At 36.7% G+C, this 14669-nt stretch overlaps 1 protein-coding gene across 2 annotated transcripts in view; it reads left to right on the top strand.

The window, feature by feature from the left end:
• PLCB1 (phospholipase C beta 1) overlaps positions 1 to 14669 on the top strand; it is a 686206-nt gene that overhangs the window by 511507 nt on the left and 160030 nt on the right. For both annotated transcript variants that reach the window (XM_007452039.1, XM_007452040.1), the window contains exon 10: positions 2457 to 2603. In XM_007452039.1, the coding sequence (XP_007452101.1) occupies positions 2457 to 2603 (147 nt within the window). The remainder of the gene's footprint in view (positions 1 to 2456; positions 2604 to 14669) is intronic.

The raw sequence follows: 14669 nt of genomic DNA, 5'->3' as shown, positions 1-14669 counted from the left end.
GGGAAAGAGGGAGGGAGGAATAGACACTCGTTTGAGAATAAGGTGACAAGATGGCGATAAACCAGAGTAAAATGATTATTGTCCACAATGCAGACGAAGGATCACCCCAGACCTCAAACAGAAGACTGAAAGTCACAACAACAAAGTAAATAAAATAACACCCATTTTTCTATTTTAAAAAGTGCCAGCTCTCGAGTGCCAAAGCATGGAAATACCCAGGACCCGGGACTCCAGTAACACTGATGCTCGAGAGGACGGGCCACCCTGGCTTCTAAAGCTTAATTTAAGCATCTCAGATCTTCATCTTTTGTATACCTGCTCTATGATTTTCGTTCCTACTAATGAAAGGAATGAAAAGGAAGACTATGAAGAAATTAGATTTAAAAAAAACATACTTTATCTCTAAATGTTTCATGCTCCAAAATATTGTTGAAAGCTATCTATTGAGATAACTTTGGCCCTAAGAGGCACTGACTTTGGTTTGTTTCCAAAAATTGAAAGCAGTCTGAAAGAGTATATGCATTCCACCATAAATGAATTTCAAAAGAAGGCTTCAAAGGCAATAACCAAAGTGTTCTCATCAATGACAGCATGATTGGAACGATCACCTTGGTAGGTGATGGTTATTTGGAGGTATAAACTATGGCATCTATAAGATTTTTCTTTTTGTAAGATACAGCTCCACTCGTCAAAAGCCAATAACCAAATTTCTTTCTATTTATTTATTCCTGGAAAATATTAAAGGTGATTTAGCTATAATGTTTCCAGAATTATGGAACATACTCATCAGTTATTTTGAGAAACTTATTGAATGTAAAAAGATTTACACTGTGGGTAAACAGTCAGTGCTAGCTTTTCCATTTGCAGATGACACATCTCTTACCATTCAAGAATAAATAATGCTCAAATCAATAAAAATTAGAATTATTAGATATCGTGTTTTTACCTATGAGTTTGGCATAGGGGTGAAAAGAAGGCAAACCACTGGTGAAAGAGTAAATTGCTAGAACTTTAACAGAAAGCAAATTGGTTACGTGTAGTAAAAGCTTTAAAAATATGCATAGTCTTTGAACCAGCAATTCTATTTCTGGAAACTCATTCTCAAGAAATAATTAAAAGTTTGTACAGAGATTCAACTACCAGCATATTCCGTACAATGTCATTTATACTAGTGAAAAATGAGAGACAACTCCAAAGATAATGGAATATTACTTAGTCAAGTGATGGCTATATATTTTATAATATATAAAATGTAAATGTTATATAATTATATGACAGTGTTCATAATATATTGTTCAGTTAATATAAACAAAAGTTTCTAAATCATATACAGATATATAGGATTGCAGCTTCATAAAAGAATTACACACACACACGCATACACACTTTTTTTTTTTTCTGGAAGCATATACAACAAGACTTTAACAGTTATTGTCTCTGAAGGAAGGGTTAGGCATGTTCGGAAAAGTTTTACTTTTCCTCTCTGCTCATCTCATTTCCTAATTTTTCTTCCATAAACATATACCACTCTTATATTAATACAAAACTTTTTCAACAAGGAAAAAAACTTACTGCCCTCTAACATTTACTAGCAAGATCTTTACTGCTCACAAATACACTGGTGATTGTGTTTGTTTTGTTTGTTTGTTTGTTTGTTTGTTTGTGGCTTTGATTGTTAAGGTTGAAGAGACAAACTGTGATGATGAACCAAAATCATGAAGATGGCCCTTTCTATGTATTACATAAGATTCACTTTAATAAAGAATTATCTCAGTATTTAGAATTAGTCACCTCAGAAAGGTTACAACAAAAGAAAAATTCTGAATACAGTCTGAATAAACTAAATAAAGTGTGAGTCATATTTCTTTCATTTGAAGTAAAGTCATTCTAAATAAGAAATTTAAAGACCTTCTTTTTTATGAGCATTCAAATTTTTATTCCTCAGTATGGTCATCTTTATTTTCTGTTTTAGAAATAAAAGATCATTATTTGAAAACATTTTCACTTTATTTTAAATAATAAAACCACTTGTGAATAACTCTTTTAATTATAAAAGTAACATATTTTCATGATAGAACATTGGGAAGTGCACTCCTAATTCTATCACCTAGAGATAAGCACTAATAACATTTTGCTGTCCATACGCAAAGTTGATAAGCATTCTTAAATTTAAAAACAGGAGATCGGTGTTCAGGTATTTAACTCCTCTGAAAGTCTGTGATACTCATGTAACTACATTTTCCTCTATTATTTCTGGCATTTGGAGATAAATGTAGTGAAATAGCATGATCCTAGACTACTGTTTATCCATATTAAATTGCAATTGGGGCTACTGTCTTCCATCTTGGATGCTACCAGAGTTTTCTGGAAAAAAAAAAAAAAGTTAAAGCAACATGATGCCAGAAACCCATGAAAATAATACATTCACATTCTTCTTAACTCTTCATTTCCTCCAGGACAGATATCAGTGGATGGATTTATGCGCTATCTGAGTGGAGAAGAAAATGGAGTCGTTCCACCTGAGAAACTGGATTTGAATGAAGATATGTCTCAGCCACTTACTCACTATTTCATTAATTCCTCACACAACACCTACCTCACAGGTATGAGTTCATAGTTCTTTGACAATTATTTTATCCAGTCTCACCAAATGTCACCAACCTCTGCTTACTGTTGTTCTGAAGTGGAGGCGTATTTCCTTTCACTTCCTGTGAAAAGCCTTTGAGAACTGGGGTTCCATGACCAGAGGCTCCACCCACAAGCAACAATATCATTTCTTCACATCTATTCCTAAGTTTTCATGTCATCTAAAATGTATTCATGTCTGGTATCTTCAGACCAATGGAATTTTTGCATAACTGAATTCTTTCTTCAGTAGACTTCAAGGCACTTATAAAGCCACATAGTTCTCTGGACTGTTTTCATCTACAGGAAAGTTCTTCCCTAAATAACTTCCACTCAAGGCAAATTAATAATTTTGCTCAGGTGGACAGGGCTTTAGACATAAACAGATTTCTTTGTGAGTGACAACTTATATATACCTTGTTGCAAATATTATAATAAAGGAGTGCGTTTCCTAACTTGACCCTAAATTGAGCACTGCCATGGTTTTTAGTAGATTGTTAAATAGAAAAAAATATTAAAACATATATATAATATATATTATCTCAATATAGTTTAGAATAAAAATTTTAATAAATACCAATCTCAATAAACTAAAAATGTTTTTATAATCAAAATACATTTCTTGCAGAATACTCTCTGATTACCAGCCTTAGAAAGACTTTGTAAAAAAAAAAAAAAAACAACCTACTGGTTAAAAAAAAAGGACTTTTCAAAATCTTATCACTTTCTTGCTTCATACAGTCCATCACCCAAATAAATATAAGATTGCCAGACCTTAAGACCCACAATGCAACAAAAGTCTGGGGTCTCATTTGGTATCTGTAAGTTATAGGTACTTGCCGTGCCTTGGGGGAGGTTTTGATGTGCTTATGGCTCATTGCCTAGGGGTGTGTGGTTTGTGTGGCAGGATAGACCCGCAATGCCATGCACATAGTGGCAGGGAGGTCCAGGCACTAGGTATTCATGAGAGTGTTCAAGAGAATTTCACAGGGTTCAGCCATCTGGCAAATAAGCAGTTCAGTCTTCTGAATTCCTTAAGGGGATCCATTCCTCTAGGCACAAATGTATGCTGTGCTAGCATCGAATCCAGCGTTAGCCTGGTATCCCACACTTGGTGAAAAATAGCTTAGAATAGAAATGACTCTTGGACAGAGATAGCAATGTGGCCCCTGGACAGCTAGAATGAGCTATTTCAGGATGATCCCATATCATCTGAGACCATCTTGTCAGAATCATACACTCTGAGTTCTACAGGCAGTTGAACTGCAACTTGCATGTTCTTCATGAAAATTGGACTGTTCTCATGCTACTTGTGGCCTGTTTGATTTCAACTACATACCTACTAAGAGAGATTCATGCTATAAAACTAATTAGATTCGTGTTTGGCTCATCCTAAACCCTATTCTTGTCATCTTTTGCTGTATAACCAATCACACCAAAACACAGGGACATAAAACAGCCACCATTTTATTTTGACCATATTCTATATGTCAGGAATTCAGACAGGACACAGAGCAGATGGCTTGTTTCTGTTCCCTGGTGTCTTGGGCTACAGCTGGGAAGTGAATGCCTGGGGTGACACAAAAGGCTTGGTTGTTGGAATCATCTGGAGGTTTCACCACCAACATGTCTGGACCTGGGCTAGTGACCCAACAGCTGGGCTCAGTTAAGACTGCTGACCTAATTGCCTAAAATTGGCCTCCCCATGTGGCTTGGGCTTCCTCACAGCATGGCAGCCCCAGGGTAGGTAGACTTCTTACATGGCAGCTTATAGCTGCAAAAACAAGCGTCCCAAAAATAACATGGAGGAAGCTTAATTGCCCTTTTGCACTTAGCCTCTGAAGTTCCATACTGTCACTTCTTTCTTTCTTTGTCAGAAATGTCACAAACCTACCCAGCTTCAAGGTTCTTTATTTGTCAGAAATGTCACAAACTTACCCAGCTTCAAGGTAGGGGACATAGACCACAGCTCTCAATGGGAGGAATGTCAGAATATTCTTAGCCCTGTTTTTTTTTTTTTTTTTAATAAATTTATTTATTTATTTGTTTGTCTTTATTTTTGGCTGTGTTGGGTCTTTTTTGCGGTGCACGGGCTCCTCGTTGTCATGGCTTCTCTTGTTGCAGAGCACAGGCTCTAGGAACGCAGGCTTCAGTAGTTGTGGCTTGCAGGCTCTAGAGCACAGGCTCAGTAGTTGTGGCACACAGGCTTAGTTGCTCCGCGGCATGTGGGATCTTCCTGGACCAGGGCTCGAACCCGTGTCCCTTGCATGGCAGGCAGATTCTTAACCAATGCGCCACCAGGGAAGCCCCTTAACCCTGTTTTAAAATTACTACAGGTTTCATAGCTTCAAGAGGAGAGTGGCCACTTAGCCCACTTTCTTGGATTCAGTTTCTTAGACTTATTACAAAAATTTTGCAGCTCCCACTCAAATTGCTAAGCATTTGTAAATGATTTTTTCCTTCCCAGGGGTCCTTAATCTTATTCGGTATCATTGATGTATCTGGCAGTCTGGTGAAGCCTATGGACCCTTCTAAGAATGTTAAATGCATAAAATAATGTACATAGAATTAAAGAGGAAAAAATTCCATTGAAATATTTTGATCAAATATTGGAAAACAAATTTGGATAAAATTGTATATATTTTATTAACACAATTTTTAAAAATTGTATAAATAATGTGTGATATTTGCAACAATTGGAATATGATATGAAAAAATCTGTGATTTCTACTGGTAACAAAGTCACTGTCCTGCTAGTACTACAGTGATTTGTGACCTACATTCATAACTGAAGAGAATGTTAAATTGCACATAGTGATTTGAGTTAAAGATGTAATCTTTTTTCTCATCCAAGTTTGAGGAGGTCTATAGAACCTCAAGTAAAAGTCTAGATCTTTGATTTGATAGGATCCTAAGAAATATAACTTTAAAGACTTTAACACATGATTGAATCTTGCATTTATCTTGTACTTAGGACCCCAAAATGCTTAAAAATACTTAAACATATGTTCAGTTAAATTTTGGACATTGCATGTTGTTTTATCTATCTGGAAGTCACACTATGCAATAATTTTACCAATAGTCTTTTTTAAGTCCAAAAATGAATATATTTACATGCGTTAGTATCTGTATTATTTGCCATATAACAAATCAGGCAATGATACCAAAATGACTGAATGACAAGACTGACTGGGTATATATACGTTCTATTATTTTTACCTTCTTCCAGAGTATGTTAATTTTTCCCTTTTTGCATATCATTATGGACAAAGTTTTCAGAGTTTACATAGGTTCACTCAACCACAGCCACTATTCTCCTGTTGATGTTCAAATCGTCTCAGCTTTGGTCAGTGGAAACATTTTTTAGGCTGGCTTCTCTCTCCTCTTGACATGACCCATTGATCTTTGAAAAATGTCCTTGTTTTCTGGCACATAAAGATCTTCCAGTCTCATCTTTCTGCACCATGCATGGAATCAGACTTTTCCCCCAATGATCCCTTGTTCCTTTTAGTGTGAAAAAATATGCATATGGGTAACAGCAGTTTGAACCCTGTGCTATGGAATGTTGTTTCTGGACCATTTCAGTGAACAAATCAAGAAAAGATACATTTTTCTTCTTGTTAAGGCACAAGAATTCACATAAAGATTTCTACTCCTATCTTCCAATTTAAATTCTTGATTCTATAGCTGTGCTTTTTATATCAATCTTGATACCTAGCAAATTATACATAATTACTCATTTGCTTTACTGACAACGCAATAATAGTTCCAAGAAAATTGTTCAATATCAACACAAACAATAGAACTACAAAATACTGTTCAGTTTTTCTCAGCAGTTCTTTTTGTTTTTTAACTGCGTTTTACTAAGGACTTTTAGTCCAATTAATTTCTCCCAGGGTCACTCATTTGCCCTCCCTCTGATTAACTTGCTCAGCACAAATATGGTAGAGAACTTGGCTCCATTGTGTCAGTTGGGTTTGGGGTGTTACCATATTAATGGCCAACAGTTTTCAGAAAGTAGAGCTTTCAGCTACTATAAAAGAGAATGGTCCACTCTACATTTTGCTGAAGAAAGAACTAGAAGAGCTGTCTCCAAATTTCTGTACAATGATTTCATATTACCACCATCTGATATACATGATTTCTGACCAAGTAAACCAACTCTCTCCCCAATTTTTAAATTTGTAGTAGTATTAGAATTCACATCTTTTTAAGTATTCAATTTTTAAAGCTATGTTACCTATGTTAGACCATGTTCTGATCTTTAAGGTTTTTTTTAAACTTATCTTCCTCACGTTTCTGAGACATGTATTTTCATACCAGGGTTTGCATTATGTAAATCTCCATTCTTACTATATATATATATATATTTTTTTTTTTTTTTGTAAATTACAAGTTACTCTCAAATAATATTGTACTGCTTTAAGGTGTAAAATACTTATAGTAATGTATTTCCAATTCTCTCTCTCATATTTTATGCTATCGTTGTCATAATTTTATATTGTACATGGTATAAACCTCGGTATATTGCTATTATTTTTCATTTAGAAAGTAACATCTTTTAGAGTGATGATAAATGAGAAGAAAATGTCTTTCATATTAACTTTCATTTTAACCATTCATGGAAACCTTCATTTCTTTATTTGACCTAAATTTCTGTCTGCTATCATATTCATTCTGCTTGAATAACATTCTTTTTTTTTTTTTGCGGTACGCGGGCCTCTCACTGTTGTGGCCTCTCCCGTTGTGGAGCACAGGCTCCGGACACGCAGGCTTAGCGGCCATGGCTCTCAAGCCCAGCCGCTCCGCGCATGTGGGATCTTCCCGGACCGGGGCACGAACCCGTGCCCCCTGCATCGGCAGGCGGACTCTCAACCACTGCGCCACCAGGGAAGCCCTCCATTCTTACAATATTACCTTGTCCCAATACCAGTCAAAATCTCTGCAGGGGAACTAAGGAGAATTCCATATAATTAATTTTAAAAATTACATATAAATTCTAATATAGGTTCTTGAGGTTTTGCCTAAAATCCTCTTCTAACAGGTAAAATTTGGTTTTACTTCATATGATATTATTAGTGTCCTTGTTTTAATTATAGAGAGTCAGAACTCTTATCTCTCAGAGACCTTTGGGTAAGCATCTAAAATATAGAAATTCAAACTTCCCAAAGCCTATTAAGAATGTTATAAAATAAAATTATAACCAAGGTATAACCTGATAAAATCCAGTTAAATGTTAAAATCAATACCTAGAAAATGAGTTAGATTTTATACTTTACAAGCAGTTCCAGAACAAGTAGAAATATTTTCTACAGAAACATTATTTCACGGAAGGGGTATGTGGTGGAAAAAGAAAAGTTTTCCTATTCAAATGAGTTTTTAAAATGCTAGAATCAAACAAAGGTTGGCATCTACTGCAGTATGTTTCGAATATAGGGAAAAAAAGCTTACAGATTCACTCACACTAAGGTTATGATCAACCCTGCTCCCCTAGTCATGACCACGCTAGATACTTCCTTGGAGCATTTTAAGAACAAGTATTCCTGAGAAATGCCAGTCTAAATTTAAATAAGGAGAACTTCAATATTTGGAATGTTTTCTTTTGTGCATTCAAAGGGACCATAAAGATTAAACATACAGTACAAAAACCAATCAATTTAGCAATGCAATATTATTATTATGTCTATTTCTCTGCTCATTATTGCCCCTTTGTTGACTATCAAGACGCTCAGAAGGAAAAATAAAATCCAATCACTGAGAGAAATACATGCACAGAATGAGTTGATGTTTAATTAGGATGGTCATTTTCTAGAGTTTTAGATAGACTTGGCAGTACATCAGGTAGTGATTACGGTTTAAGTTATTGTTTTTCCTTGAGGAATCTACCCTTATGACTCAAAACAAGATTCTCTCAGGACTGAACAGTGTGCATTCATTTCAATTACACTTTTTCAGCTCTTCATAAATCTTTCCATACTCTAAACCATTTGGGAGATGATGGCTCCATATACTCAGGAAAAGCAAAGTGACATATCTCTGAATAATTAACATTTTTATTCAGCTTGGGAAGTAAAACATTAGATTGGAGGTTTTAGTTATTCCTCTGATGAATTAAACTATCTGATTATTCAATTCCTCTCCTATACCTTAAGGTATAGTTTTTCCCTTGGCAATCCACTACCAACCCAAGCTTAGTGTCACTCCCTCCCTTTACATCTCTCCTACTCGTTTAGTCCTTAGCGTATGCAACTTTTTATAATTTATTTTTGGTTTAAAGCACACACAGACCTATGAAAGTTGGGTGGTAGAATAGAAAGAAGTTGAGCTTACCAAATAAACAGACCAAGTTTCAATTTGCCTTTAAGTAAATTAAGCCTTCTAAGCCTTAATTTCTTCATGTGAAAATGAAAGTAAATTGAAATAGCCAGGGTATTTTGGGCTATGCATAAGAGGATATTATTACTTAATGGCTTAAACATTAAGAAATTTACTACCTCACACAGCAAGAAGTCCAGGAGCAGAGTGGTTGAGGGTTGATTAAATCAGGAATTCATTGATGTCATCAGAGACCCAGATGCTTTCTATCTTTTTGCTCCTCTTATGGTTTCTTTTCCTTTTTTAAAAAAATATATATTTATTTATTTATTTTGGCTGTGCTGGGTCTTAGTTGCGGTATGCGGGATCTTCGCTGCAGCGTGTGGGATCATTACTTGTGGCATGTGGGATCTTTTAGTAGCAGCATGAGGACTTCTTAGTTGAGGCATGCAGACTTCTTAGTTGCGGCATGCATGTGGGATCTAGTTCCCCAACCAAGGATCAAACCCGAGCCTCCTGCATTGGGAGCATGGAGTTTTACCCACTGGAGCACCAGGGAAGTCCCATCCTCTTATTGTTTCAAGATGACTGTGCACCCTGAGCATTGCCTCCATAAGAAATAAGCTCCACATGTGGCCCAGGGAACATCCGCATCTTGTGGCCCTTTTTTTGAGTGAGGTTTTCCCCAACTCACCCAGCAGACTTTCCTTTACACCCTATTAGATGTAGCCCAGAGTTATACCATATAGCTATGCCCTACAATAAGTACCAACATGGACCACAGAACCACTGTGACTGGCTGAGAAAAATTAAGATTTATCCCAGGGCTGGAGAGGGGACCCTGAAGCATATCAGAACCTAAATAGATTATTCTGTTGGCAAGGAAAAAGAGAAAGAAATGACAGCCAGCAGTGTAATAGTGCAGTGAGGGTGTAAACTCCCTGGCACATAAGAGCCTTCTCCTTCGTTTGTATTTGCCTCTTTACCTAAATGGTAAGGTAAGGAAGATGTCTTGTGTCGTTTTTGTATCCAAAGCAACCAGTATTTTACCTCCCACAGAGAATATTTGAGAATATGAATATACCCTAGTGATGAGGCTCCTGTAATCAGTAAGGCATATGCTTAAAGTTCTTTACCCACTTGCCTGAACCATCCCATGGCAATTGGATCTGTGTTCAAAAGAGGTTCATGGTGGGCTTCCCTGGTGGCGCAGTGGTTGAGAGTCCGCCTGCCGATGCAGGGGACATGGGTTCGTGACCTGGTTCGGGAAGATCCCACATGCCGTGGAGTGGCTGGGCCTGTGAGCCATGGCCGCTGAGCCTGCGCATCCGTAGCCTGTGCTCCGCAACGGGAGAGGCCACAACAGTGAGAGGCCTGCATACCAAAAAAAAAAAAAAAAAAGAGGTTCATGGTGATAAACCATAATGGAAAAGAATATAAAAAAGAATGTGTGTGTGTGTATATATATATATATATGAACTGAATCACTTTGCTGTGCAGCAGAAATGAACACAACATGGTAAATCAACTATACTTCAATTAAAAAAAAAAAAAAGACCTTCATGGTCTTACTGGGGCAGCAGACAGATAAAGTAGAAGAGAGAGATCAGATCAAACTGATGGCCCTAGAGACAGTCAAGATGAACAACACATCCTCTGTATTTTGCATAGTTCCCTCAAGTGTAGCTGTTGGTTTCACAGCATTGAAAGCAAGGAGAAATGGTTCCCATATCCATTTATTGAAGGAGACAGTGTTTATTGAAGAAAGCCACTGAATTAACAAAAGTTTCACAATCTGGAAACTTCTTACCCTAAAGATTGAAGAGAAGACAATAAATAACGATAAATATAAATATAGGCAATTAATCATCACACTCCACAAGATGAGAAATTTCTCAGAAGCTTGTGTTAATAGACGGATTGTGATTTTCAATTTTCTGGTCTCTTCCATCCATGGATGCCTTGGCTAATCTGAGACAAACTCAAGCGAATGAAGCCAGCTGCCCAAAATGAATGCAGTCAAGTGAGAAGTTGCAGAGCTCTGACTCGGGGCAGTATTATGAATTAATCTGAGATGGAGCTTCAGCTCCAAAGTTCAATCATAGGCTTGTAATGTACTCCAGAGGGTGTTCACAGTCAGGCAGAGATGATGCCAGATACTAGTTTCAGAAACAACAAGGGTTGAGGGACTCATGACATATCATTAAGCCCAACCTGTGGCAATCCCCTGGCCCCAGAAGCTTTATTTATTGGATCTAATCAAATGGAAATATAATGGTTGGATGGGATATAATAATGAGGAGTTAGGAATTTTAGGGAAGAAAAATAAACCAGCTTTGAGGCTTTAAGCAGAAAAGGAGAGAGTAGTGGCGAATATTAATTCACATATTTGGAAAAAATCTCCATAAATGAAGGAAAACATACAGAAAACCTAATATGCATTCCAAGCAATAAGACAGTTATGGATAAATGTGTGTTTTCTAATGCTTTCTTTGGAAGATTTCCTTTTCTAATGTAGATTATTCATTTTAATAATGAACAAATTTACCTTAGAGGAATTCTTTTGGGCTTAGATGTTGGACAGTAAACACAACACAGGCACATACGCACACACACACAAACACATATACATCCTCCTCCCCCATTCTTTTTTTTTTTTTCCAGAATCATTTTCATCTCTAACCCCATGCCTTACCATGTCTTTCAAAACATTAGCTGATCAACATTCAAAAAGTGCATCAAATTGCTTCTATTATATATATATATATATATATATATATATATATATATATTGCAAGCAAATCCAAAGAAATGTTTCTGGAAACTTCTTGAATCTTTTATGACAGAACACTCTAGTGTGAGTTAGGTATTTTTCTACCTTCAATCTATTATTAGATTGAAGCAACTCGCTTACTGGCAACTTCTTTACTGGCAACTCCCTTACAGAAGTTAGTAACACTTAACAGAATATTAATGAAATCGCACATTATTGGATATAGTCAGTAATATACTTTCCTAGGTAGTACACAAGAAAATCTGCTCCACTCTTGAATAGCTGTGCAGTGGTCTGAAGGAGCTAGCATTTTTAAAGAATTAACCTGGGCTTCCCTGGTGGCGCAGTGGTTGAGAGTCTGCCTGCCGATGCAGGCGACACAGGTTCGTGTCCCGGTCTGGGAAGATCCCACATGCCGCGGAGCTGCTGGGCCCTACTGGGCCCGTGAGCCATGGCCGCTGAGCCTGCGCGTCCGGAGCCTGTTGCTGCGCAACGGGAGAGGCCACAACAGTGTGAGAGGCCCGCGTACTGCAAAAAAAAAAAAGAAAAAGAATTAACCTGATAATTGTTTGAATTCTTCACTTCCTTAGCTAAAGTAGCTCTCCTTTAAGTTTAGGAATAACATATAAATGATCATCTTTCCCCCTTCACTACCACTCTCCATTTTTCCTTTATGCAGCAAGGACCTTTATTACAACAAACTTTGAAGCAATTTTAAATGGCAAATTGATTATCTAGCATCAAGAACTTTCTAGATTATTTTGTCAGCATTTCTGCTTTTGCAAACACTTGTGTATTTAAAATGTCCTATTTTTTCCAGTAAAGAAAAGTGATTACGCAAATCTACTTAATTAGCCTTTCAGTGCATTTACTAGGGCTCTATAGAACCAAAAAAAATGTCACCCTTTTGTTATGCTGATATCGGATGTTGTGACATGCATATAAAAATAAAATTAAGCCAGTAGGTTTAATTCCATTTTCTTTGTCCTGTGTGTCTCCACTGGACAGATCTTGTCCATTTCAAAGTCATTTTGACAGTTTTCATCAATATGTCATCTATTAAATGACTGCTAAAAAAAATGATGGAAGTTTATAGCGTATAAGTTTTTAATATGGAAAAACAAAAACTTCCATTTGTGTGTTTGATGTTGGGCTTGTCTCAAAACTTATTTATTATTAATCTTTTAAAAATAATTTATCAAGGGAATTCCCTGGCCGTGCAGTGGTCAGGACTGAGGGCTTTCACTGCCGTGGCCCAGGTTCAATCCCTGGTCAGGTAACTAAGATCCTGAAAGCCACATGATGCAGCCAAAATAATAATAATAATAATAACTTATCAAACAATTAGTACCTTCCATCAACTTCTTAAATGAAACAGAAATAGCTTGGCTTCTCTTTCCGCCCTCAGATTTCTTGGGTGCCTTGATTATTATAATTCTTGCCACTTTACTAGAAGATTTCAGTTCTGCTTCCAAAGGTTTTTAATTTTGATAAATTTTATCTATTTTCTTCCTTTGCTACTTGTGCTTTTGGTGTCATATCTATGAAACCATTGCCTAATTTAAGTCACAAAGATTTACCTCTACATTCTCTTCTAAGAGTTTTATAATTTTAGCTCTTACAGTTAGGAGCTTAATTGATTTCAAGGTTTGTTTGTTTTTTTTTAATATGATGTGGTAGGGATCCAACATCATTATTTTCCATTTAGCAATCCAGTTGTCCCAGCACCATTTCTTGAAAAGATGATTTTCTACAGTGAATTGTTTTGGAACCCTTGTTGTAAGTCAATAAATGTGAGGGTTTATCTCTGGGGTCTCAATTCTATTCCATTGATTTTGTGTCTAATCTTATTCCAGTACCACGCTGTCTTTTTTTTTTTTTTTAACATCTTTATTGGAGTATAATTGCTTTACAATCGTGTGTTAGTTTCTGCTTTATAACAAAGTGAATCAGCTATACATATACGTATATCCCCATATCTCCTCTCTCTTGCATCTCCCTCCCACCCTCCCTATCCCACCCCTCTCCTCTAGGTGGTCACAAAGCACCGAGCTGATTTCCCTGTGCTATGTGGCTGCTTCCCACTAGCTATCTATTTTACGTTTGGTAGTATATATAAGTTCATGCCACTCTCTCACTTTCGTCCCAGCTTACCCTTTCCCCTCCCTGTGTCCTCAAGTCCATTCTTTACGTCTGTGTTTTTATTCCTGTCCTGCCCCTAGGTTCATCAGAACCTTTTTTTTTTTGATTCCATATATATGACCACACTGTCTTGATCACTGGAGCTTTGTAGCTAAGTTTTGAAACTGGGAAGTATGAGTCTTCCAACTTTTTCCTTATTTTTTAAGATCATTTTGGCTATTCTGAGTCCTTTAAATTTCCATATGAATTTTGGGGTCAGCTTGTCAATTTGTGCTAAAAAAAGCCAGATATGATTTTGATAGGAATTGAATTTGTAAATCAATTTGGGGAGTAGTGCCATCTTAACAATTTTGAGTCTTCTGCTCCATGAACATGGGATGTCTTTTCATTTACTTTGGTCTTGTTTAATTTCTTTAACAGTGTCTTGTAATTATAAGTTTTATACTTCATTTGTCAAATTTAAATTTATTCCTACAAATTTATTTCACTTTTGCTAAGAGAATATTTAGCTATCCTAAGCATTTGTGCCTTGGACAAACATGACAGAAAGTTTGACTTATATAATAGAATAGCCGGTCAACAATACCCCTTCATAGGGAGGGTCAGAATTAAAAGACTGAGTTTTGAAGTTATAATCCTGATCTTCCACTTACCAGCTTTGGACACTTGGGCAAGTAAAATGCTCTATGCCATTTTCATTATCAGAAAATAAGCATTTAAAAGTAAAGGTAGGGCTTCCCTGGTGGCGCAGTGCTTGAGAGTCCGCCTGCCGATGCAGGGGACACGGGTTCGGGCCCCGGTCCGGGAGGATCCC

The sequence above is a fragment of the Lipotes vexillifer genome, unplaced genomic scaffold (assembly GCF_000442215.2).
Source record: "Lipotes vexillifer unplaced genomic scaffold, Lipotes_vexillifer_v1.1 scaffold257, whole genome shotgun sequence".
NCBI classification, from domain to species: Eukaryota; Metazoa; Chordata; class Mammalia; order Artiodactyla; family Lipotidae; genus Lipotes; species Lipotes vexillifer.
The sequence above is the reverse complement of the archived record's forward strand: the minus strand, read 5'-3'. Positions and strand labels throughout refer to the sequence as shown.